Source organism: Anneissia japonica, unplaced genomic scaffold, assembly GCF_011630105.1.
Source record: "Anneissia japonica isolate Jap-2015-1 unplaced genomic scaffold, ASM1163010v1 scaffold11779_len1430905_cov172, whole genome shotgun sequence".
In the NCBI taxonomy this organism is placed as follows: domain Eukaryota; kingdom Metazoa; phylum Echinodermata; class Crinoidea; order Comatulida; family Comatulidae; genus Anneissia; species Anneissia japonica.
In genome coordinates this window covers 581,954-606,808 of record NW_022740041.1, presented here as the reverse complement: position 1 = coordinate 606,808, position 24,855 = coordinate 581,954, and the positions used below count along the sequence as shown (strand labels likewise).

General features: G+C 36.0%; 1 protein-coding gene across 1 annotated transcript in view; it reads left to right on the top strand.

Moving 5' to 3' along the window:
- The window catches only part of LOC117118164, an 89,737-nt gene that overhangs the window by 8,854 nt on the left and 56,028 nt on the right, over positions 1 to 24,855 (top strand). The window contains exons 2-7 of the mRNA XM_033262679.1: positions 6,425 to 6,496; positions 13,648 to 14,037; positions 14,785 to 14,802; positions 15,189 to 15,311; positions 16,331 to 16,453; positions 24,404 to 24,790. Of these exons, the coding sequence (XP_033118570.1) occupies positions 6,490 to 6,496; positions 13,648 to 14,037; positions 14,785 to 14,802; positions 15,189 to 15,311; positions 16,331 to 16,453; positions 24,404 to 24,790 (1,048 nt within the window). The 5' untranslated portion in view covers positions 6,425 to 6,489. The remainder of the gene's footprint in view (positions 1 to 6,424; positions 6,497 to 13,647; positions 14,038 to 14,784; positions 14,803 to 15,188; positions 15,312 to 16,330; positions 16,454 to 24,403; positions 24,791 to 24,855) is intronic.

Here is a 24,855-nt window from a genome sequence, read left to right as displayed (position 1 = left end):
GATTACCGAGACGTTCCGAGATTTTACAAGGATATTACACGGAGGTACTTTCACACGTGCCGTAAAATGTTACTTTTGGTTACATTTTGTTACATTTGGTAAGATTTTTGTACGTGTGAATCGGGTATAAGTCGCAAAACTTTATCTGCATTTGGTGGATTTATGTCGCAAACTTTAGCTTCGTTTGGTGGCACCATTTACTCTAGGTAGACGGCGACCGGTTTTGTTACCGGTTGGTACATTTCTTACAAACATTCAGCCAAAGGCCAGTGAAAGTTGAGACGACAGCCAGGTTTTTATCGATGTTTGCCATCTTTATGTGTGCCATCGTAAAGTCATGGTTTGCTGGAATTGCGTTTTAATTTAAATCTCCGAACTTCTGAAGCTGAGATATTCTATGAATGTAGGCTTGTAATGCAGGCTACAATTTAAAAACGGGTGGGACTCATTCAAAAATTCGAGGGGGTTCGCTAGAATACAGGGGGGTTCTCTAGAAAAGGTGGGTTCGCCCGAACCATAAAAACCCCCCCTGGCTACGGGCCTGCCATTGTCACTAACTACCACTTGTGGTAGTCCAAATCTAGCAAACCATTTCTCAAGACATACAACAACCTTATCTGCTGTGGTAGATTTCATTATTGCTACCTCATAAAACCTACTATAGTAATCAACTCCTACTAGTATACTCTCCCCCGTTGGTAAGTGTTCCTAAGAAATCAATACCTATCATACGCCATGGTCCCTCTGGGATCTCAGTGGGTCTTAACGGAGCAGGTGGTTCGGGCCTCCCCATTAGTTGGCATCCCGCACATGACTTAACAAATTTCTCTACATCTTTGTCTATCTTGGGCCACCAAACCTTGGTGCGCAACCTTTGTTTCATATTTACAATTCCAGGATGGCCCTCATGTGCAACCTTAATACTGACCATCTTAACTCTTTAGGAACAACAATTCTTGTTCCTCTTTACTACTACATCATCTATTACACAAAGTTCATCACATACTATACGATAATCGGTACATCTTTTGTGATTCCAATTTCCACTTTGGATAATGTTGCGCAACTCTTTCATTTCGTCGTCATCCTGTGTTGCTTGTCTGATTGTTTCTAATTTCATTGCTTTTGGGAGAGCTCGATGTGCGACAAAGTTAACATAAAGCTCTGTATCATCGACAGGGTTACCGTTTTCTTTCGTTACTAAACGCGACAACGAATTCGCTATATTCTCTTTCCTTGGCTTGTATTTCACTGTAAATTGGTATGGTTGCAAACGAAGTACCCATCGTTCAATGCGTGCAGATGTTTTACAACGTGGCTTTCCATATATAACCTCAAGTGGTAGTGGTTTGTGATCAGTCACTAACTCAAAACAGTTTCTACACAAATACAGATGAAATCTGCCCACACGAGTGCCAGCGCCTCTTTTTCCTTTTGGGAATATTCAGTCTCTGTGTCACTTAAGCTTTTACTGACATATGAAACAGGCTTCCACACATTTTCATGTTCCTGTAGAAGCACGGCCCCTATTCCCACAGGACTGCATCAGCGATCTCTCTTATCTTGAGCTTTGGATCAAAATATGCTAGCTTTTTGTCATCGGCTAGTGCATTTCGCAATTTGTTAAATGCCATCTGTTGTCTTTCCCCATTTAAAGTATTCGTTATTTCTGATCAGCCGTCTCAAAGGTTCTGAGATAGTTGCCAGGCCTGGAATATATCGTCCTCTGAAATTAACAAGTCCCAAAAAGCTTCGAACTTCGCTACTGTTCTTAGGTGCTCTCGCTTCCTTGAGTGCTCGTACTCGCTCTTCAGTCGGACCGCTGATGCCCTTGCTTGCTATTAAGTGTCCCATAAACTCAACCTCGTTACACATGAACTTACACTGGTTTCGGTTTAGAGTTAATCCTGTTCGTGCAAGTGTGTCTAATACCTTCCTTAATCTAACATTATGTTCATTAGCATCTTTACCGTGTACAATAATATCATCAGCAATATTTTCAGCACCCTGACAGTTAGCTATTACTTCTCTAAGGATGTGTTGAAATTGCTCTGGGGCTGAGTTTACTCCATACAGTATATCAATCTCTTGTATCTAAACAAGCCAACATGTGTTATAAATGTTGTAATCTCTCGGATATTTCTCGGATAATTCAATTTGGTGAAACCCCATACTTAAATCAAGTTTAGAAAACACAGTACTACTTCCCAGATTACATAGAATTTCATCTAAAGTTGGAATTGGATGATGTTCCCGAATTATGTATTTGTTTGCCATCCTCATATCAACACATAGTCGTATGTCACCGTTTGGTTTGGCAACAATAACAGCAGGGTTTACACAAGGGGTGGGCCCTTCTACCCTCTCAATAATATCCATTTTCTCTAGTTCTTTTAACTTGGCTTCCACCTTTGGCCTTAAGCTAAATTGAATGCGCCTACATGCCTGTGCAGTGAACGTAGGATTTTTTTTTAAATATGTAATTCAAGCTGGTAATCACTTAATTTACCAATATTCTCATCTGAGAAAACCTCATCAACAACAGAATTTACAGGTATGCCAATAGTTAAAACACCAAGTTCGGTTGACGTTTTTCGTCCCAAAATTGTTCTCCCAAGTATTTCTGACACTAGAAAAGCTACATTTCTAACTGTATTATTCTCCATTTTAACATTTGTCCAGAATCGTTCTGTTACTTTCAACCGATCAGTTGTTCCATATGGTTTTAAAAACTTCTTAACTACTTCAGTTTTACATTTCAATCCTTTTTCTTTAACATGTTATAAAATTTCCTGTTTATTATGTTACATTGTGCACCTGAGTCTATCAGGACACTGACCTCTTGACCCCCAATATGTGCCTCATAAACTGGTTCATCATATAACCCGTTTACCTCAATACTGAACAATTCTTCATCACTTTCTTGCACATTATAAACCTTCCCTTTCCTTTTCAGAGACCCTATTACCAGATTGACTCCTAATACTTTGTTTACCCCTTTCATACTTTTGCTTAGATTTATAGTCCTTAGTCTTACACATAACAGCAAAATGACCAAAATGTCCACATTTATTATACTCTTTGTTTTTCGCTGGGCACCATGAATCCTTTCCCATTTGTCCATGTCTACCACACTTCCAACACTGTACTGTATGTCATGTTTGTGTTTGTACTCTTTCTTTTCGGTCGTTACTCTACTGACATTTGAACAGGTATTATTTGACATCGCTGATGATTGGTGTAAAACTGCTTCGTAGGAGCTTGCAACTTTAATTAGTTTCTCTAATGTCAAATCATTTCCTTTTTCGAGAAGTACTTTTTGTAGCTTTTCAGATGTGCATCCCTCAATGAATTGGTCGCGTACATGTTTGCTAGAGTCATCACCATAATTACAAAATTTAACTTGTTTATTTAACTTTGTTAAAAAGTTACTCACTGACTCTCCTTGTTCCTGCTTTAGTCGTCGAAATCTATGTCACTCGTATGGCTCATTTGTCTTTGGGCTGTAGGTGTCCAGTTTATCTAGGGTCGCTGCGTACGTCATCGTGTTCGCGTCATCAGCTTGGGCATCGGCAGCCGCTACAGTTGGTAGTGCAAAAAAAATTTGTTGTAGGCGGTTTCCTCCAGCATGAAGGAGTATAGCCTTCTTTTGTCTATCGTCCGGTACTCCTTTAGCGGTTATCACGATGTCTATGAACAGTTTCCATTCTCGGCATCGTGTGGCTAATGTTGTAGGATCCGACTCTAAGTCAAGTACTGGAATGTCACTACAAAAATCTATCTTCACCGCCATGTTGAAAATCGAACACAGTTTGATGTATGCTGTACAATCAAATCAAGTTCATAAGCCAGATTAAATGCATTACCGTATTTATTACTTATTTATTCTCGTCACCAGTGTTACGTCTTTACAGCATTAAAACAGACACTACATTGTATTATAGAACAAACTTTTATTAACAGCAATCACTGGTCTAACACCCCACATATATGTCTCTTCCACTCTACTATCACATGCTTCTCCTTTCACCTCTAACCTATCATTGCCTCTCATAGAGGGCAGCATCTACTTTTATAATTAGAGAACATAAGATCTCAACACATATCACTATTGATAGTGTTGTTACTGATAACATGATTTCCCTTTCTGCAGCTGCAAAGAGCTTTCCCAGTCTGCACACCAGGCCGATGGCTCGTCCCCTCTTAAGGTAGTAGGGGAAACTTCTTTAAATTTTTCACGTAATGGGAAAAATTTGCTGTTTGAAGGCCTTGTCCTCGATAAGCTTGATGTTGATGTGTTAGGCGGGACTCACTTTATGGAGGTTATCGATGTGTCCATTCGCTCTTCTAAGTGGCAGGTACCATAATCAGTGGCGGCTCTAGGATATATTTTCTGGGGGGGTGCTAAGTTGTCCGACAGGGGGACTTGTGCTCGTAGGCTCGAGCTGGAAGGGGTTGAGAGGAGGTTCCCCTCCCAAATGAGATTTTTTTAAGGAATATCAACATCTGGATTGCTGAAAATGGCACTCTCAGAATGTGACAGACATGTGTTGGCTTTGTGTAGGCCTATTTTTATATGTTTTATGGTCTGACTGCCCGACGAGCTCTGTCTGGCAGGGGGGCTTGACCTGTCCAGTTGGGGGGCTTAAGCCCCCTGCCTCGCTGGCACCGCCACTGACCATAATGGCTACCCCCACGACCAAATTAAACTATAATAATATAATTTGTAATAGAATGTAAATTAAGCTACCGCTTTTAAATTATTCTTAATTATACAATTTTTATCCTTGTGTATAATGGCTGTCTTTTATACACATCTAGATGTGTATAAGAGACAGCAGTTGAGTGGTGCTAATTTGCAAAATATGGTGATTTTGGGGGTTTTTTAACTACTTACCGTAATTTTTTTGGTTGGGGGGGTGGCGTTTCATTTTCAGTCCAAGCCTGGTGCTCAAGCCCTACTAATATCACAGCTCCCAAAATGATGTTTTTTGAAGCCTCTTGGGTCTTCTCTATTTAACTCAACTAGTAAGTGTTCATACTGTCTAAAATATGGACGACGTAAGAGCCATGGCTTTACCCATACACTTCATTTAGGCCTATGCATTCGGCGTGACTGACGCTTACTCTTGATTATCAAAACTATAGCAGCCAACATTTTTTTTTCTTCTTCTATAGCAGCAACTTGCAAATGTTGATAGTGCTTAAACAGTGCGCTTTTTAGTCATGTCATGTGATGATTGTTTTTGTGCTGTGCGTCTTGTTAAATCGTGCTAAAGTCGTGCTTGCGTCTTTGTAAAATCGTAGTGAATGAAAATTTTGGTAATTCGTAGTACGTCGTCACAAATTGTAACTCTATCGTTATAATTCGTAAAAATGTTGTCGCATTAGTGCCCTAATATATCTTGACGGCGTCCTAGTTGCGTCTTGATGAAACGTAAAACTTGAACTTTTTGAGTACAAATCAATACAATAGAACGCGATTTTAAAACTTTTTAAAATCATGCTCCATTGTAGCAAAAATCATGAATGTGGGGAGTACGAATCACTACGATAGAGCGCGATTTTAAAACTTTTTAAAATCATGCTCCATTGTAGCAAAAATCATGAATGTGGGAAAGGGGCTTTACTCTCAAAGATGTATTGTCCCTTGCTAATGTCAAAAAATCATAAAATACAATTTTGAAATCAACTTGCTCATTTTGCAATAACATACAAATTATTAACTTGTGCATAGAAATTATTGAATCTAAAAAATGATTTTTAAACCAGAAAAGTATAATAAAAATAATAAAACACTTCCAGTGATTGGAAGAGTTTCTGTCATTTTTCGCTGTAAACTGATAGGTAGACTTTTTTAAAATACTAATTTAGGTAGACTTTTTTTAAATACAAATATCTGTGTTCAAGTTAACTTTTATGTTACTTCAAAATGGTAAGCTAATTTCAAATAATATTTTTATGATTTTTTTGGTATTTAGCATGGAACAATATATCTTTAAGAGTTTGTTATATAAATGTTTTTATAAAGTCTAAGTTTCATTCAGTGCATAAATTGGGATTTTATTCATAAACGCAGATATTGTGTTATTTTTGTTTTTGAAGTAGTGTAAACAAATTTAGAGTTAATAGTGCATATTCAATTTTGTATGTTTCTTGATTTCACACTCATACTAGTCATGCGTTCTTTAATAAGTCAATGTAGACACACATGCAGCTTACATGGAGATTATTTTTACATTTGTAGGCTCTACACCCTCAATTCCCCTTCCCTTGACAACAGTGGTCCTCTTGTAAATATCATTAAATTAAAGCATGTAAAGATGTTTCATTCATCATGTTTTATTGTTTTTTAGCTGTTTAATTTTATGATTTCCAGTTTATTGGTAAATATGTCACTGACCTTTTCAATTATTATTTAAAGGTGTGATGTTCTATAGTTGGATTGAACTGTGAAGGTCTTTTATTAAGGTGTACTTAACCAGCACTATGAAAGGTAAAAAAATATCATCATTATTATATTGTATAAAGTGACTTGTGTTAAGCTTAAATTTGAAAGATAAAATCTATAAAAATAATAATAAAAAAAGTAATATAAATAAGCAATTATCTGAAAAAGAAAGAGGGAAACTGCCCCTCCCCTGACGGTTTTCACCGGGTTGACCAAGCCGTCGTACCGGGCTGGGTAATAAGAGAAAAGAAATAGGGGTGGTTGAGGGAAAGAGAAAGAAGAGGAAAAGAAAAGGAAAGAAAAAGAGAAGACAAAAATAAAGACAAGAATAAAAAGGAAGATATCATAATGACCAGACTCACAACACCCTGCATCCCTTCTCCACTTTAAAAACTGTCATAACTCCTTTGATCTATGCTGCCCGATGGTGTAACCACTGGGGAACAAGGTGAAAATATCTATCTTTGAAAAATCTTCCCCACCCCTTTATAAATGCCTTTTCATCCCCTGAAAGTGCCTAAAAACCTCAAATTTTGCGCGCATTTCTTGTTAAGAAATTTCCTCTAAAAATTGCACATTTTAGGGAGTTTTGATCAATTCCAACGAAATTAACATTAAAAACACTGGGGGACAAGGGGAAAATATCCATCTTTGGAAAATCTTTCTCCACCCCTTGACAAAAGCATCCTCTGAAAGTGCCTAAAATTCCCAAATTCTTTGCACGCATTTCTTGTTACGGTAGGCCAATTCTCTATAAATTGCACATTTTAGGGAGTTTTCATCAATTCCGACGAAATTAGAGTTAAAAACACAAAAATATTTTTTTTTTTTTTTTAGGGCTTTTTGAGTTTTATCCTATTAAGTTATTTAAACACATAATAGTCCCAAACTCAAGAAGGACAAATTTAAGATAGATCATTTTAACCTAAAAAAGGGCCTCAATGTGTATAGATGGTGAATGAGGATTGTTGTTGTTGTTATTATTATGTTGTAATGATGTTGTTTGTACTGTTCTTTAATGTTATTAAAGATGGTCCTGAATATCAGTTAACCTACTGGGCTAAACTAGAAGGGTTACCCTCTATAAAAATAAAAAAAATTTAAAAAAAATAAATACCCACTCTGACCCAAGACCCCTGTGTTAGCACCAATATGTGCCCTTGTGCGGACAGGAGATTGTCCCCCCTCTGAAGCTGGAAACCTTGTTTTTGCAAAATAAATTGATGCAATTTGTTATTATAGGCCTAATCAATAAATTCCTCATCAACCGATATAACCTTAAACATTCTTGGAATTGACATAACATTACTGATGTCGTACACACCCTTCAGTGAGAAATGTGGCTCTCTTTGCCAGCACATCTAACATCTAAGGAAAAAAGAGCTTAGATTGGTACCAGATAAAATAATTTTGTTATCAACATTAATACATTATGCTAATTTTCATCTTTGTAAGCACATAATACAGTGCAAATTATTTCTGTGACAGTCTTTGAAGTGTGTAAATCTCCATTTTATCCCATACATAGTCAAAATATTGGGGGGATGATACAATGGACCATCTCCCCCTTGTCAAATATTGGGGGTATATATCCCCTATGATAGGTAGACATTTTTTAAATACACTAATTTCTGTGTTCAAGTTGATAACTTTTATGTTACTTTAAAATGGGCAAGTTTATTTCAAAGAATATTTTTTTGATTTTTTTGGTATTTAGCATGGAACAATACATCTTTAAGAGTTTGTTATATAAATGTTTTTAAATTAAATTTAAATGAATCTAAATTTCTTTCAGTGAATAAATTGGATTTTATTATAGGAACGTAATATGTTAGCATTGCAGTAACACATTATTAATTCGAGTAAGGTCAAAACGACTTTTAGAATTTACTGTCCAGACGACTGCACAATATACTAATATACTGCAGCATAATACTTCCAGGCGTCTTACCATTAAGGGAATTTAGAATTCTATTCATGTCAACTAAAATATCTGTTACTGTATAATTGTAAACTAACAATTGTACAACAACACCTGTATATTAGCCTCAAAACCATGGTGGGTTCAGAAGGATATGGTAGATTTTGTAATTGTAATATTTAAGTACTACTTTCGAGCATCTATGAAATTCTTAAAAATTGTCTCACCAGAGCCCCAACCATGGTGGGTCTCAGGTGGATAAAAATATGGTAGTGGCTATCGGCACTGCCGCTGTGCGAAAAAAAGCTGCAGTTTTCTATCAGCACTGCCGCAGTGCCAAAATTTATGTTTTCTATCGGCACTGCCACAGTGCGAAAAGCTGCTGGTAATTAATCGAATCAATGTTTTTATCGATAGATGACATTAGTATATTTCATAATTCGTAATTTTATTTCACTCAAAATGCAATGAGACTGGTAGGCAAAAAAGGGAACATGTCCCTGTACAAGGTGCCTACCAGAGAAACAATGATAATGTCAAAGACATAATAATAATAATAATAATAATAATAATAATAATAATAATAATAATAATAATAATAATAATAATAATAATAATAATAATAATAATAATAATAATTAATAATAATAATAATTAATAATAATAATACAGGTATTAATAATAAATAAGTAATAATAAAAAAGTAATAATAAAAAAGTAATAATAATCATAATAATAATAATGAATGAATATCTAAATATAGCATTGAAGTGAATTCAGTTATTAAACATACATAAAAAAAATACTACTACTACTACATTGGCACACTGGCATAGGACGTTGAGTTGTTGCTTTTTGTAGTTTACATAATAAAACATAAACATAGGCCTACTATACACATACACATTTAAAAAGTAATACTACTACATTGGCACTGGAATAGGACATTGAGTTATACTTCCGACGATGGAAAAATGCATGATTTCCATTTAAATTGAACGAAAAAGTCTGGGTTGATCCCGAGTTGTTCCCATTTTACACCGGCAACCAACTCGATATTGAAGCAATGTATCTGCAGATTGTTTTTAAATTATGCGAATTAAATCAAAATTGTTGATATCAAGTCTATACTGGAGCACAAGGGGTTTAATTTGAAAGGTGTCTGTGTTTAGCCCATTACATGCAAAGTTTATAGGCCTACCTGACCACAGCTGTGGTAGCGCCAGGTAAGATTTCCCTAGCCAGGAAAGGCCTAGTCTAATTTGGTGCTGTTTACACTGGCAACTCCGGAATGCACCCAGGTTGTCCAACGCTAAATGCGTCCCGCACATCAATCTTGGGATGTTTTTCAACTCGGGTGGTGTTTTTTTTATGTTTACACCAACCTGGGTATTCAAAAATCTTGAGTAATCCGGACAACAGACGATGACACTGTATTAAGACAACTTTGACCTTTATTACGATGACGGTAAGGTCTACAAACAAAACAAATAAACAACTATTTAATAAAAGGCAATTATAGCAATACTACAATTCTATGCTGCAACATTAACATTATGGCCTATGAAGATAACAAATCAACGTTTCAATTATTGTTTTGAATACAATAATCAATTAAAGTGCAACAGCAAAGCATCGCCTCAATAATTTGTCATAAGAGGCGCACCATACTTCTTCATCTCATGCGCACGTATCCGCCGGGTAACTATTATCTCTTCTCATCCTGGGCCAGGCCTGGGTTAACTTAATAAACTTCATTAAAACACTAAAAACATTAAAACTCAAATAAACACAGTAACTCACACAGTCTTCCAATGTCAAATATGTCCGGAGACGAATAATAAAGTGAATGAGTGAAACAGTGTCGGAGAGGTAAATTTCAAATTTATAAACATTGGTTAGCAGCTAGCACACTGTAGGCTAGCGTACATACTGACTTCTGCCTTGTTTATCTTATCCATACTCTTTGATATTATGGAGCGCATCATGCGCACAAAATAATAAGAAATGCCGTAATACTCCCGCCTAGTGGGGAGTGAACGTGAACCATGGTAAACACACAGGATTTCAACAATCTATAGATTAAATATTGTTCTTTTCAGTGTCCTCGTTAGAATGAAAACCATGTTCCAGTTCTCCTACTGTAGCTATCAAGCACATTTTGTGTATGGGTTTGTCTTTTACAACTACATTTGATCCTTCCACTGTCTTAACTGTGACCTTGCGGACAAGACCATCTTTACCAGGGAATACTTCATTTACTAGAACCCGCCTCCACATACCGAGCTGTAATGGGTGGGGGGGGGGGAATTCTAATGGATCTGAGCCATCCGGAAATAAGGGCCGGGAGTTTATAAGATAGGCTACTTCAGCGAGAATAATTTTCCATTCGAGATCGCTGAACTTGCGATGATGGTAATCAGTAACATCATTAAGACTTTTGTGACAGCTTCTGATAAGTGATTCGACTATCCCATTCGTATGAGAAGCTGTGGAGTATTGAATTTCCAGTCGAAGCATGTGTTTGTCTTTGGGAATTCTAGTCTTACTTGTTCAATGTTGCATGAGTCGATCCATTTCTTTAGTTTACCCTGAGCATAGAGTCCTGAGCTCCAATAAAATTTCGTCCTCTGTCACTAAAGGTAGCTACCGGGTGAACTCCACGATTACAGGAAAATCGTCTCCAAGCATTTATGAATCCCTCAGTAGAAAACAAGTCTTCTAGCTCAAGAGAGACTGCATGAGTTGTTGTGCACGTCACAATCATAACGTTTCCACTTTATTTAATAGTAATGGGGCCGAAGTAGTCTAGTGCTACGCTATGAAATGGTGGCGTGTGTGGATCTCCTTTTAAAACTCGGAAGTTCTCCCATTTGCTGAGTCAGTAAATTTCTGCGTCTGGTTCGGCAGTACATGCACTTTGCGGCCACTTCTTTAAACAGTTTAGCTCCTCCCAAGATATATAGAGAGTGAATCTCTGCGAAGAAGGACAGGACATTTTTGTTCTTCTAGAATGTTGAGTGAATCTCGAGTGAATCTCGAGTGAATCTCTGCGAAGAAGGACAGGAAATTTTTGTTCTTCTAGAATGTTGAGTTTCTGGAGCCTTCCTTCAACTCGGACTAAGCTTTTTCTATCGATTTTTGGATACAATTTTCTGGTAGTCCAAACATCAGTTTCATTTTCCGCCTAGAAACTTTGACTTACATAAAACAATGCGTGCTCAACTGGTGTTAAAGCAAAAGATTTAGGTCTACATTCCTTCTTGATTAAGGAAACGGCGACAATAGGTGATAAGGCGAACAAGATGATTCCAATCCGAAGTCGAAGCCCACAGACGTTTAACATCTCTGGTAGGGCAGAAACGCAATTAATTTTTCGAAGGGCATCGGGTGCATACTCCTTCACTATACGATGTTTAGCTTCAGTGTCGTAATCGGGCTCGCAGCAATGCCAAATCTCTCTATCTTGGCGAAGAAACTCAGGACCACGGATTCACTCTTGCAGTTCACACGGCTGAAAATTTAGGAAGAACATCCTGAATTTCATGAACCTGTGCAGAAACGAATGCCTAAAATGTTCTTGCTGGTGACCTAACCCATGAAAGAACTACTTCTGAATCTGTTTAAAATTGACTGGAACTGACGCTACCGATTTACTTCTAGTACAACAGTGGCAAGTCGTGCCATGACTACAGCAGCAGTTAGCTTCAAGTCTCGGTTTAGATCGTTGTTTCAGCGGTACAACGAGCGCCTTAGCAATAGCGAAAGTCAACACTACTCCATTTGGGGTGTCCCATCTTAACGAGATCACTGGTCCTATTGCAGCTCCGCAGGCGTCAATAAACCTGTGTAACTGTGGACTGCCTATTGCACCCTCAGGATAAGTACTTGTCGCAGCCTCGGCAAGTAGACGGACAGTCATCATGGCAATGTCTGGTGCCGGCTTATCACCGAATGGCTACCATAACCATTGGAAATACCTAACAGGTCCTGAGGTATTACCAAAACGCCAAGTAAAATGATGAAACGTTTGATCATGTGCTGGGAGTTCGATTTGATTGAACATTTTTGTGATATCACCGGCTATGCCCACACTATCTTTTCTCCAGTGCAGGAAGCATTTCACAAGTGATTTCAAATAGTCAGGACCTTTGTGAAATCCATCGTTTAGGCAAAATCCATTGAACTTTGCAGCAGAGTTCCACACAATTCTAATTTTGGTTATCTTGTGTGGATGGTAGACGGCAAAATATTGGAGATATCATCCTGTGTTCACGTTCGAAAACAAAGAAAGCATCATTTGGCTTCCATAATCATTATCCTTCTCTCTTCGTTCGATTTTGATGTGAAGTTTGGGCATCTGATAAGATGATCAGGATGACCGACACAGAATGGGCATTTGTTGATGTTGGTCTCGATAAATGACTGATTAGGCGGGAGGACAGATGTTTGGCTACTAATGTGAAGAGCGGATGGGTTTTTGCTTGTGACGTCACAAAACACATGCGGTTGTTCTCTGCATTCTCGTGCTTCAGTTTCACGCCTTAGAAATGGGATTAAAGTAGATATGGTTGCTTCAGCATCCTTGATTTGGCGCATGTACTCAAACATTAAGTCGACCTTTTGACTTGCTAATTCCACAAGAACAGGAGATGACAATTCGTGTTCTTGTCTAATTCTTTCATTCGCCTGCTAAAGTCAGTAGGTGCATCTAGAACAGGTCGCATCTCTCTGGCATTGAGATAATCAATTAAAGTGCAACACCAAAGCATCGCCTCAATAATTTGTCATAAGAGGCGCACCAAACTTCTTCGTCTCATGCCCACGTCGCCCCCAGGCAACATCATCTCTTCTCATCCTAGGCCTAGGTTAACTTAATAAACTTCTTTAAAACAATAAAAACATTAAAACTCAAATAATTAACATAGTAACTCACGCAGTCTTCCAATGTCAAATATGTCCGGAGACGAATAATAAATGAGTGAAACGGTGTCGGAGAAGTAAATTACATTGTAGGCTAGGGTACGTACTGATATCTGCCTTGTTTATTTTATCAATACTCCTTGATCTTATGGAGCGCAACATGCGCACAAAATAATATGAAATGCCGTAATATCGGGTGCCGTATGTCCGGAATTTTGCTTGCAGTGTAAAAGGGGTATACCATGTCATTAATATATGTGTAACATGCATATACAATATTATTATTTCTGAAGTAACACTTTTATAGTACAGTTTAGTGTATTGATCTTTATCATTTTTTTTCCCCTTAAAGTGACCTCGGATATACTCTTTATAAGTGAAGACAAAATGTGGATTAAGGATGTTTTGAGTTCTGCCAAAAAAGAGAGGCCTGATCTTGTGTGCACAAGCGAGGAAGATGGGATTGGTGGTAGAGAGCTGGTGAATAACATAATTGCATCTATTGAAAGAAGCAAGACAGTAGTATTTGGATTTTCAGGGACTGAAGAGACTGATTATACAAAATTTGCTGCATACCATGCTCTTCATAGCATACTGGAAACAAAAAGTCTTGATAAATCCAGGCTATTATTTTTTAAGTTATCAGAAGGTGCTATTATTCCACCTGAGTTTCGTCCACTTAACGAAGCCATTGATTGCAAAGAAAGCCGACAGCAAATATTCGCAATTGCAGATAAATTTGGTAAGTTTCAGTTCAGTCTGCAATTGTGATTCTGAAGAAAAATCATTCTTCCTCTTTTCAGAGCTGTTTTTATGAAGAATGCTAATCCAAATCTGTGTACTAATTAGAAAATATGGTCAAAGATGAAGTATCTAGTGAAGAACGAAGAATTAACCATATTCCCAGCTCTCATGCTTTACCACCATACTATAGAACGCAGTATTGTTTCACCTTCAGAATTATTGTGTTTTAAAATATTTATCTAGTCCTTCATTTTTATTTCAATTATTAGGCCTGTTTGTTTAATTGCAATATAAAATTATAACAGTTTACTTCGTATATCTTAAATTGTAGATAAAATTGATTAATTATACTGTATTAGCTAGATATGTGTTACCCTTTGGCATGCGAACCCAACCAATAGCCATTTCAGTAACTGTAGAGATAAGTTAAATTATATTTTATAGTTAATATGCAAGATTGATCATGTGTCCAGTGACTTATATGAAGCAAAACCCTATTGATATGATGTCTCTTTGGTCAGTGATCAGATCTTTATTAATCTAAAGCTGTCACTTGTGTACAGAACTTTTTTCGTTATTGCGGCTGACATAAGAATAAAATAAATATAAAATCATGTTGATATGAACTTGTAGTTAAATGTATCATTAAAATGGTTCATTTCTAAAATAAATTAAATTTGAAAGAAGCGTGTCCGCTGTATTTAGTACTGATTAATTGAATGCTATATTTTTTGTCTCATTTTAGGTGACACTCCAATGCAAGGTAATATATGGTGTTTGTTGCATTAAGTATAACAGTGTTTGGATTCTCTGCAGATATTACATTCCTGAAGTCGATTGAAGCAACTCAATCGAAACGTTAAGACATTTTCAACAAACAACAGTTCTTTTCAGAACTACGTATCTACTTGGTGTACCGCAAGCATTTAATATATTATATAAATCAAACAAGCAAGTAAGATAATGGGTACAGATGTTAAACAATTAGAATGTTTATGTAATGAAATGTTATCCAAGAAATTACAATGCATAATGTCTGATGTTACCCACCCAGTCCATGATGCTATTTACTTTGGTTACATTCACTGGTTTCATCATTTTTATACATTTAATATCACAATTTTTTCTGCTTCATTTTATATTTAATAGAAAATGTGAAGAATATGATATCAGATCGTTTGAAAAAAAAAGGGAATGAAGAATTATCAGAGGAATGGTCTGTAGAAATTAAACAGGATAACGGATCAGACCCTGTTGATTCAAACAAAGACGGTCAGTTCAACTAATTAAGAAAAGTCAAGTTAGGCCTTGTTACGGTATCTTAAAATCCTTTTATGTATAGTGTGAAATATCCGGAAGTCCTGTAAAATAGTTTGAATAGATTGTTATACTGCAATATTTTTGCTATCAATTCTATCTTTTGTGATTGTGCCTAATAATGAAGTTCATTAGGGGGCTGAAGCCGTTCTTTATTAATTCAAAGTCAAACATGATGATCCAGTTTATAATTTTTTTCATATAGCTGACAGACAAACATTGCTGAATACATGACCTCTGTAGTGGAGGTAACTAGCCTAGACTTAATAAGTCAATAGTAAAGTCAACAAAGAGATAATTATTTTTCTTTTAAACGCGAAGTTAAAAAATCAAATTTTCCTGAGCTTCATATTGTTTTTTCTTACCTTTCTTCCTAAAATGTTATCGTGTATTTCTAGATTATTATGTACCATTCCACCAAATTGTATTATGATCTGGTTTTCAATTATGGCCTAATTAAATCTTGCTGACGGACAAACAGCGCTAAATATATAACCTCTGTGGTGGAAGTAACTAGCATAGCTGGGGCGGATGCAGACGGTGCGATCGCACCCCCTGAATTTTACATAAGAAATATAATTTTTGTAATATGTTGTTAAACATGAATTATTGGTAAGATTTGTACTTGTACCGTATGAGAGTGCAATTTCCAGGCACCCAGAGGTCCATATTCTCGAAATTTTTGCACCTCAGCCCCAACCATGTTGTGGCTGAGGGGATGTGAACTTTGTGTACCCATGGGTGCAGATTATGGGGACAGGGAACACGTCCCCCCACATATTTTGAGGGGAAGGTATTGGTCTCCCTCACGAAAATTGTTGAAATATAGGCCTTCTTTTAAAGCATAAAGAATAATATGTATGTCCCAGGTTTTAACAAAAGAGCACTGTACAGTGAGAGTAACCCTACACCTTATTTTATGGCAAAAAATTAGTATCATGATTTCTTGTTCAATTTCATTTTATTTTAAATAGAAAACATGAAGAGTATGACATCAAATCATTTTAAACAAAATGGGCATGAAAAATTACAAGAGGAGTGGTCTGAAGAAATTAAACAGGATAACGAATCAGACCCTGTTGATTCGAACAAATACGGTCAGTTTAATTATTAAATCAAGTTAGGCAATTTTGTGGTATTTTGAAATCATAATATGTATAATGAAGTCAAGTGGAATAGTTTAAAAAGATTTTTATATTGCCATATTTGAAGCACACGAATTTGCATAACGTAGGATAGTTTGGTAAAATCTAATGAATTGTTCATCCTTATGGAACGTATTTTGCGCATGCGCTGTTTGCAAGTCTGTGTCAGCCATAGTGATCAGCTTTTCTGTGCATCGCTCGTGAGCATAGCGAGTAACTGCAAAGATAATAAATAGCAGAAGATAGAGCAGCTTCCCAATATAGTAGAACATCCGTTCCAAAGGCATTGTGTGTACATGGAGAGCAATTTTACCCCATCCGCGCGGCGGCACCATATAGAAATAATAAACAGCAATAAAGGCACCGCTCTGGTTCATTTGTTTCCTGTAGTTTCTCCACTTAGTAAAATGGTCAAATTTTACCCCATTCATGGGCGGATGTTCCATCAATTTTAATGTAAATACGCAGAACAGCTCATTCTTCTGCTATTTAAGTTCTTTTGTAACTACCGCCTAGCGAGTAATGCAGTGTTGACTATGGATAGAACGACACGACGTACCCATTCACTTTAACGGCCTTGAGATTCAGCCTTTGTATGGGCTTGTATTTGAATTAATGCAAGAATCAAACAATTGATTGATAGTACATTCTGAAGTTTAATACAATTACTGTTAGTTTGAAAATACAAAATCCTATTTAGTAGTTGTTCTATTGAAATGCACTATATTTAAGTCTGTGTGAGCATGAATGATCTGCTGCTCTGTGGATGTGTAGGCCTATCACGATTCAGTCGCTGTATGAACTTGTATTTCAATCAATGCAAAAATAAGACAGGGGATGGATTTAACACATTGAGGGGATACATTTACTGTCAGTCTGCAAATACAATACTAATTTGTTGTTCAATTAAAGTTTATTAAAATTCCACTATTGTAAGCTAAGAAACTTCGCTCGATGCTGCGAAGCTGGGACTTAAAAAATTATGCCCATACAGTGTGGTTGTGCACTGATGCTCCGATGTGATCATCTGTCATTTCATGCATTCATTCATTTCATACTATTGGACTATTAATACACATTTACAATAGGTACAGTACAACAAATGTTGGTCATGCAGTAACACATACTCCATATTTTTTTTTAATTGTTCCTTTTATTCATGCATAACATAAGAAACGACATATACAAAGCAAAATGACACCAATATAGTCGCTGTCGGAACTGCTTGACTGTCAGGTCAATTTGAACTGCAATATTTCTTGTGATTTTTTATACTAAATGTTTGTATATTGCTGCTTATATTAATTGTGGATATCTTTTGTACTTAATTGTCGTGTATTTATTAGTCTTAGATTTTAAACGAGTAAACGGTTTTGGATTGCATTACTCTAACCAATGTAGCCCGTGCCTATTTGCAACATTGGAGAACCATTCAATTGAATGTCCTTGCGACAACATGATGTTGACTCGATGCATGGAATGCTCAAAACAAATGAAGACAGTGCTAGATACATACCTTGCATTCATGAGTATGATATACGTTGTTATCAACCATGTTGTACTAGGAACAGGCATTATAAAACCAAATGAAAACGAGGTAGTAGAAAATTAGGACGCAAAATTGAAGTGCGGATAAACACTGGCAGCTGTGGGAATGCATTATTTAAATGTAATTCAAGATATAGGCCTACTGACAAACGGAAACTTAGGAGTAACAATTTAATTAATATCAAATTGGAGCAGAAGTCTAAAGTTATTCACACGAGCCCTCAGTTTTTCTTATCAAACGCAAGATCATTGAACAGTAAGATTGATGAGTTTGAAGCAACAGTAACGGAACTTGGTAGCGATGTAGCTGTTATTACAGAATCATGGCTGAATGATCGAACCAAATCTTTAGTTAACATTCCTAAGTTCAATTGCATTGCAAAGAATAGGTGCGAACGTACAGGAGGAGGAGTTGCTTTATTCATAAATAATGAATAATAGCATACATAATTTTGCCGAACATGAAGCATGTGACTATGAATGTTGTTGGAGGAAAGTCATTGTCCCCGACTCAGGCTTGGATCTCCCAGTGCTACTTCATAAGGTGCCATTTATTATCCACCATCAGCCATTGGTGGTGATGACTTGTTAGACCATTTAATACATAATGTTGATGCAATCCGTTCCAAAGACCTCTCTACCCCCATTCCCATATTAGGGGATTTCAACTACTTGGACACTGATCTGTTAACATCCAGCCTTTCTATGACCCAGATTGTTCATTTTCCTACACTCAAAAATTCATTTTTTTGATAAAGTATTCATTTGCCATCCCGAGCTCTTCTATCACCCTCCTGAACGCCACTCACCTCTAGGTCGTAGCGATCATGACTGTGGTTATGAAACCACGAAACAAAATCAAATAGTTGAAGTATGTCCACATACATACAGACTCCTCAGTCAGGAGTTTTGGGCAGTGGATTACGTGAGTGGACATCTAGTCTTAGAAACAGTTCTATATAAACAAACTTGAATTTAGTAGGTCCAAAACAGAACGTTTTAGAAAGTCACCAATTCCAACATTTGTGCAATTGATTAACAACAAACTAGGTGCGTAGGCTGTAATTTATCCTTTGACTGTCAATTTTTTATTTATATTTTTAATGTCATGTTTATATTGTTGCTCACTTTTTGATATATGTGAGTTCAACATTTTCAGCCATCTGGCTGCCTGTTGTACATTTTATACCGAAATAAATAAAAAAAAAAAAAAAAAATAATCACACAACATTATGAGCCTTCATTCCGTCAACATTAGAGCCTTCATATAACACATCTGGTTTATTTTATAATTGTTGTGAACTGCATAAATATTTCAAAGTAAACATAAAAGAAGGTGATTTTACTGCAACTTGTTTATTTATTTTTTTTATTTCGGTATAAAAATTAATAGTTTATCACCCCCTCCCTATCACACTTTTGGGGAAATTCAATTTGTTTTCAATCAACATAAATTTTTTTTTCAAATGGTTGTTTTTCCATCTTTTTTCACTTAAATTTTCCTTGGTATCTTTATTCAGATGCATTTTTTACAATATAAATTTATTACAATATATAAAAAGTTATATTAAAATATTGAAAAGCTCAGGATTTCTTGCAAATATGTTTACTGGTACAACAAAAACATATTTTTTAAATATATATTTGATTCCATTGTGACTTTTACTTGTGAACATCGGTAAAACGGGTTAGCGCAAAAAAAAAATTCTTCCTCCCTCATCAGTTTTTATTCTTTGATAGGGTGATAAGCTAATACAGTATTAATCATATTTTTTATGGGGCCTAATAAAAGACCATTGTTCTCACTGGATCTCTTTTTTGAATTAGGCCTCTGCCCACCATCTAATCTTGACTATAATAATATGTAAAATTATTAAAAGGGCTGCTTTTTAATCAGTTGTATCCGCTCAGTTTTGCCAAAAATTTAATTTTCTTACACCTTATTCATCGCAGGTCCATCGTTCGACACAGCTGTGGCCCTTATTTAGAGATGCATGGACACATCTAAACAACACAGCAAAAATACAGATTGGTTTAAAAGAGCGAAGGAGAAAAAAAACAATAAATAGTTATGTATAAGAATGCACCGAGTATGGAATAGGCATACTCTCTAAATTTTAAGGGACAAAAATAAAATTTTAAGCAACCAATATTTTAGATTTAGAGGGCAATAGACGGTCATGATCAAATATAGGTCATACACACACAGATTATGGCCATACAGTGGTCCACTGAAGAAAACTACTGATTGCGATAGGCAAAGTTTCACATGAAGGGTTCATCAATGCAACTTAGATGATCGGTCATGCAATAGGCCTAAAAAAACAAATTGTGTAATGTGCACTTGGAGCCTAGCTTATGGTGAAAATCTACAGTATTTGAGTGCATTCTAGGCCTATATGTGCTTTAAACGCATGTAAAACTGTTGTGTTCTTATTATTTTAATTATTTTTTCTTGTATATATACAAGATGTAATCATATTGGTAATTGTGTCAGAATCGAGTTTCTTGTCCTAATATTATACATTAATTGAACAACTATTTAATAGTATTTTGTATTTTCAGGCTGAAAGTTAATGTATTTAACTTCAGAATCTATCAATCTTGCATTGATCCAACAAGGCTCATACAAAGAAAAGACTGTGTGTCATTCTATCAAAATCGAACACTAGGTCACTCGCGATGCAGAGAACAGCTGATCACTGAGGCTGACACAGACTTGAAAGCAGCACTTCGCAAAAATACGTTTGAAGCACACACCTTAAACAAAGATCAATGTGATATGCCATTTACTTAAGTAGGCTACGCAAGTAGGTAGTAAGAAGAATTTACAAGAATGGGCCTTACTTTCAACTTTACGGCGACCAATGACTGGTTTTATCAATTGGGAAGAGTTTCAAGTCTGCCGAATTCGGAGCCAAATCTTTAATATTTTGTGGGCATTTGTTAAATTTACCAACCTAAACCAAGGCCTACTCAACTAAATTATACCCACACCCAAAAGGGGCCACGGAGGGGACCAAGCCCTCTTTCTACTATTAAGAACTTTACTATCGAGCCTTAGCAGTGGCGTAACACCTGTGGCATTCTCAGGGGAAAAGCCCAGTTACCAGTCTAAAAGGGGCCCCAGAGAAGGCACTCCACTACATTGCATTGAAATACCGAAGTTTTTCTATAATTTTAAAAAGTCTGAGGGGCCCAGGGCTCGTTTAACTACTACCCAGCAGTTTACTCTGGAGCTGTGCTTGTTATGTGATGCATGTGTCTTCTGGAGCCCTGAAGAGGCCTCGGGGACCACCTTTTCTACTACCCAGCACTCTACTAAGATCGAGTACACTATGAAATTTTCCTTTAATTTTAAAAAATGTTTTGGGTCCACCACACCCACTTATACTTACGCCCAACCATGCCCATTTACGTTATATAAATATATATATAATTTGTTTTAGTTGTATTTACAGTGAATTTATTTGAGATAAACCAGTACTTGCCTTTTTAAGTTCATAATTCAGTGTGTATAGAGAACGTTTAAATCAGAATTTGAATAAAATAGGGTTGTATCATCCAAAGGACTCAACTCGCAGGATGTCACTTGCATTAGTTAAATCATTGACGTAATTATGTACAGAAGTTCAAGAATGAGAATATTATGATCAATAATATCAAAGGCGGTATTTGAGACATTGCAATTAATTGGTTTATAAGTTACTTTAAAAAATTAATTTTTCAGTGATTTTAAAAAACACACTAAGAGATTGGTCTATAATTTAAGACAGAATCCTTTGATCCATTCTTATAAATTGGAATGGCTTTTGCTAACTTAAGATAGTTAGGAAATGTACCTGAAAGACGAGTTTATGGAATAATAGTAATATGAGATTATTATCAGATGACTGATTATGCTGGGGATAGATAGATTTTAATAATACCTTGGATGTGACAATGTCGTGGAATGATTCTTTATTAAAGTGTAGACCATGAATAATGAGGCTAACTTCATGTGCGAAGACTGGATTTATAAAAAAGGAGTGATCTGAGGCATCAAAAATAAAACGCCTGTGTGAATAGAGCTACAAACGCTATTTGAATGTAAATGGTCAATAAGAGTGGTCCTCCTGGGGGGGGGGGGTGATTCTAATTGGTTTTGAGATTGTATTGAAAAAACAGTTTGAAATAACAGTATCAAGGTAAGTTCCGGTAGGGGTATGATTTAGAACTTTTAGTAGATCAATATTTGTCACCCATAAGATGACAAGGTTTGTTTTTAGAATTTATCTTACTTAAAATATCGTAAAATGTTTGGTAAAGTCTTCAATGCTGCTACCCGGATGGTGATAAATTATTCTGATTATTGTATTTTTCTGTTTGAAATTTACTACTTCAATGAAAATTGACGCTGAAGAGACAAATCTGCACGAGGTTTAATATTTAATTCATCGCGAATAAATAGTCCAACACCACCTACTTTTTGAAGTTGTCTGTTTTTTTTTTCAATGAAATGAATAATTTTAAAATAATATAGTGTGGATGAGACATCGGAAAGCAAAGTATCCGAAATACCAATGATAGAAGAATCAATATTTAAGGTTCCCAAGAAGTATTCGAGATGATCAATTTTACTGTTAAGGCTTCTAATATTTAAATAAAAAAAAGATAATTTAGTATTAAACGAATTGCCAAAAGTAGAATTAATACTATTTGCATTGAGATAAAAACAATTATCAAGAGTGTTAGATCTAGAGTTAATTGGTTAATAAGTGATTCAGTTTGCTCATCAAATCTATCATCTTCAGTGTTTAGAAAGGGATTAGAACTTGAACTGGAATTATTCGTAAGTGAAACAATATCAGAGTTAATACTGAAATCATGGAAAGGTAGTTGAGAAAAATCATTATTAGTGGTCATAAAAGTACTAAAAAATATGAAATAAAAACTTTGAAAGAACAAAGAGTTAATATCGGTAGAAATAAGGTAACAGTGTATCTGCGGTGTAAATTAATATTATAAACTGTTTGTTCTCGATAATTTAGTTTACTCCACAAGTGGATTTAAAGCGATATGGCAAGTCGCATTGCAGAGCGGTTAATCATGAATTTTCTTACGTCAGCCCCAACCATGGTGGGGCTGTGGTGTTATCAATGCCGCAGCCAAGATTGTCAAACATCACAGGACAATATCTGTGTGAACCCACTTTACTTGTAAATTCAAATTATGTTACCCAGTTTCTTAAAAGTTTACCACTTTTCTTAAAATATTACCCATTTTAGGCTAAATAATAGAAGTGGACCCATTTTATGCATGAAATTGCATAATTTGGACCCAATTTTAAAATGTGGAACCATTAGAAAAATTTTGTGGGACTGTCCCAAATGTCTCAATAGCTGGCTACTGCACTGCTGTCAATCTGTAAAATCCTTCCCTTTCCTCCACTCCTCCCCTATATCAAATTCCTAAATCCATCACTGACAGTGGTATTTCCTCAATCTATGAAGTCCCTCCCTGGCCTCTCATCAAATGCCTAGATTAAAACCGTATGCATTTTCAGAAATCTATTAAATATGACATAAAATTATCCAAAATGCCTGAGCTCCACCACCTTGATCCCAGCAGCAGGGTTCCCCCCCCCCCATCTCCAGCCATATAGAGGTGCTATAATCATAGATTTTCTTACCTCAGGCCCAAACATGGTGGGGCTGAGGTGTCATGGACTCTCAAACTGTAAAATTCCTTCCCTTTCCCCCTCTATATCAAATTCATAAATCCGCACTACTGATAGTAGGGGATTCAAGAAGCCCAACTGAATCTAGTTCCCCCACAATTATCAAAAATTCCTGAGCTTCGCCCCCTAGATCCAAGAGGATCCCCTCCCTCTAAGCGCTCCCCTCCAATTTTGGTCCAATCTCTACAAATTCGCACCCACCCAATAAAAATATTGAATACGGGCCTGAACCCATAAAAGACTACATTGTCTACCAGTAACATATCTTGGATGGTTTTTCTCCTCATCCTGAGTTAATTAGCAAAACTTACATTAAAATAAATTCATTTTATTCATGTAATACGATATATTTTCTATAGAAAACATTTTCATGTATTTAATTGAATATTATTAAAATTTCTCTAGAAAGTAAAATCAATAAAAAAAAATCAATCTATAAAATGTTGCTATAAGATTAGTTGCTTATATAGAATTATATACAGGCGAGCATTTTTGTAAGTAACTGTTTTGTCAATCAGAATTACAAAAGTATCCTACCTTTAGTAAAAAAATTCTTACCTGATACACAGAGTATCTGTGAAATTGTTATCATTTATCATAATGTCAGAATCATATTGCACTATTTTTCATAACAGATTTTGACTGTTTGATTGTAAGTGGTGGTGTTTATGAATGGGAAGATGAAATTTCTTCAATTTTAAAGGAGCATAATCTAAAGGTAATCTGTAGAAAGGACCTTAGACCTGCTTTTGGTGAAAATTTGCATGACGTTTTAATAAAAGCAGCATCAAAATCTAAAAAAGTTGTTGTTGGGTTTAGCCGAGAATCAGACAACTTTCCGAGTTATATTACAGGAGTAGTTATTGACAGACAGTGTCGAAAGGATGATAATTTTGGTGTGCTGGTACCTGTGATAATTTCAGAAGATGCTGTTGTAGAAGATTCTGTGAAACATTTTAATATTCTCAAAGCATTCAACGATGATTTTTCTGCACATCTGTTGAAGACTTTGAAGGAAAGAAGTAAGATATTGATTTTACAATAGTCCTCATTTTCTTAAGAAGCAAAAATATATGAACCCAGAACC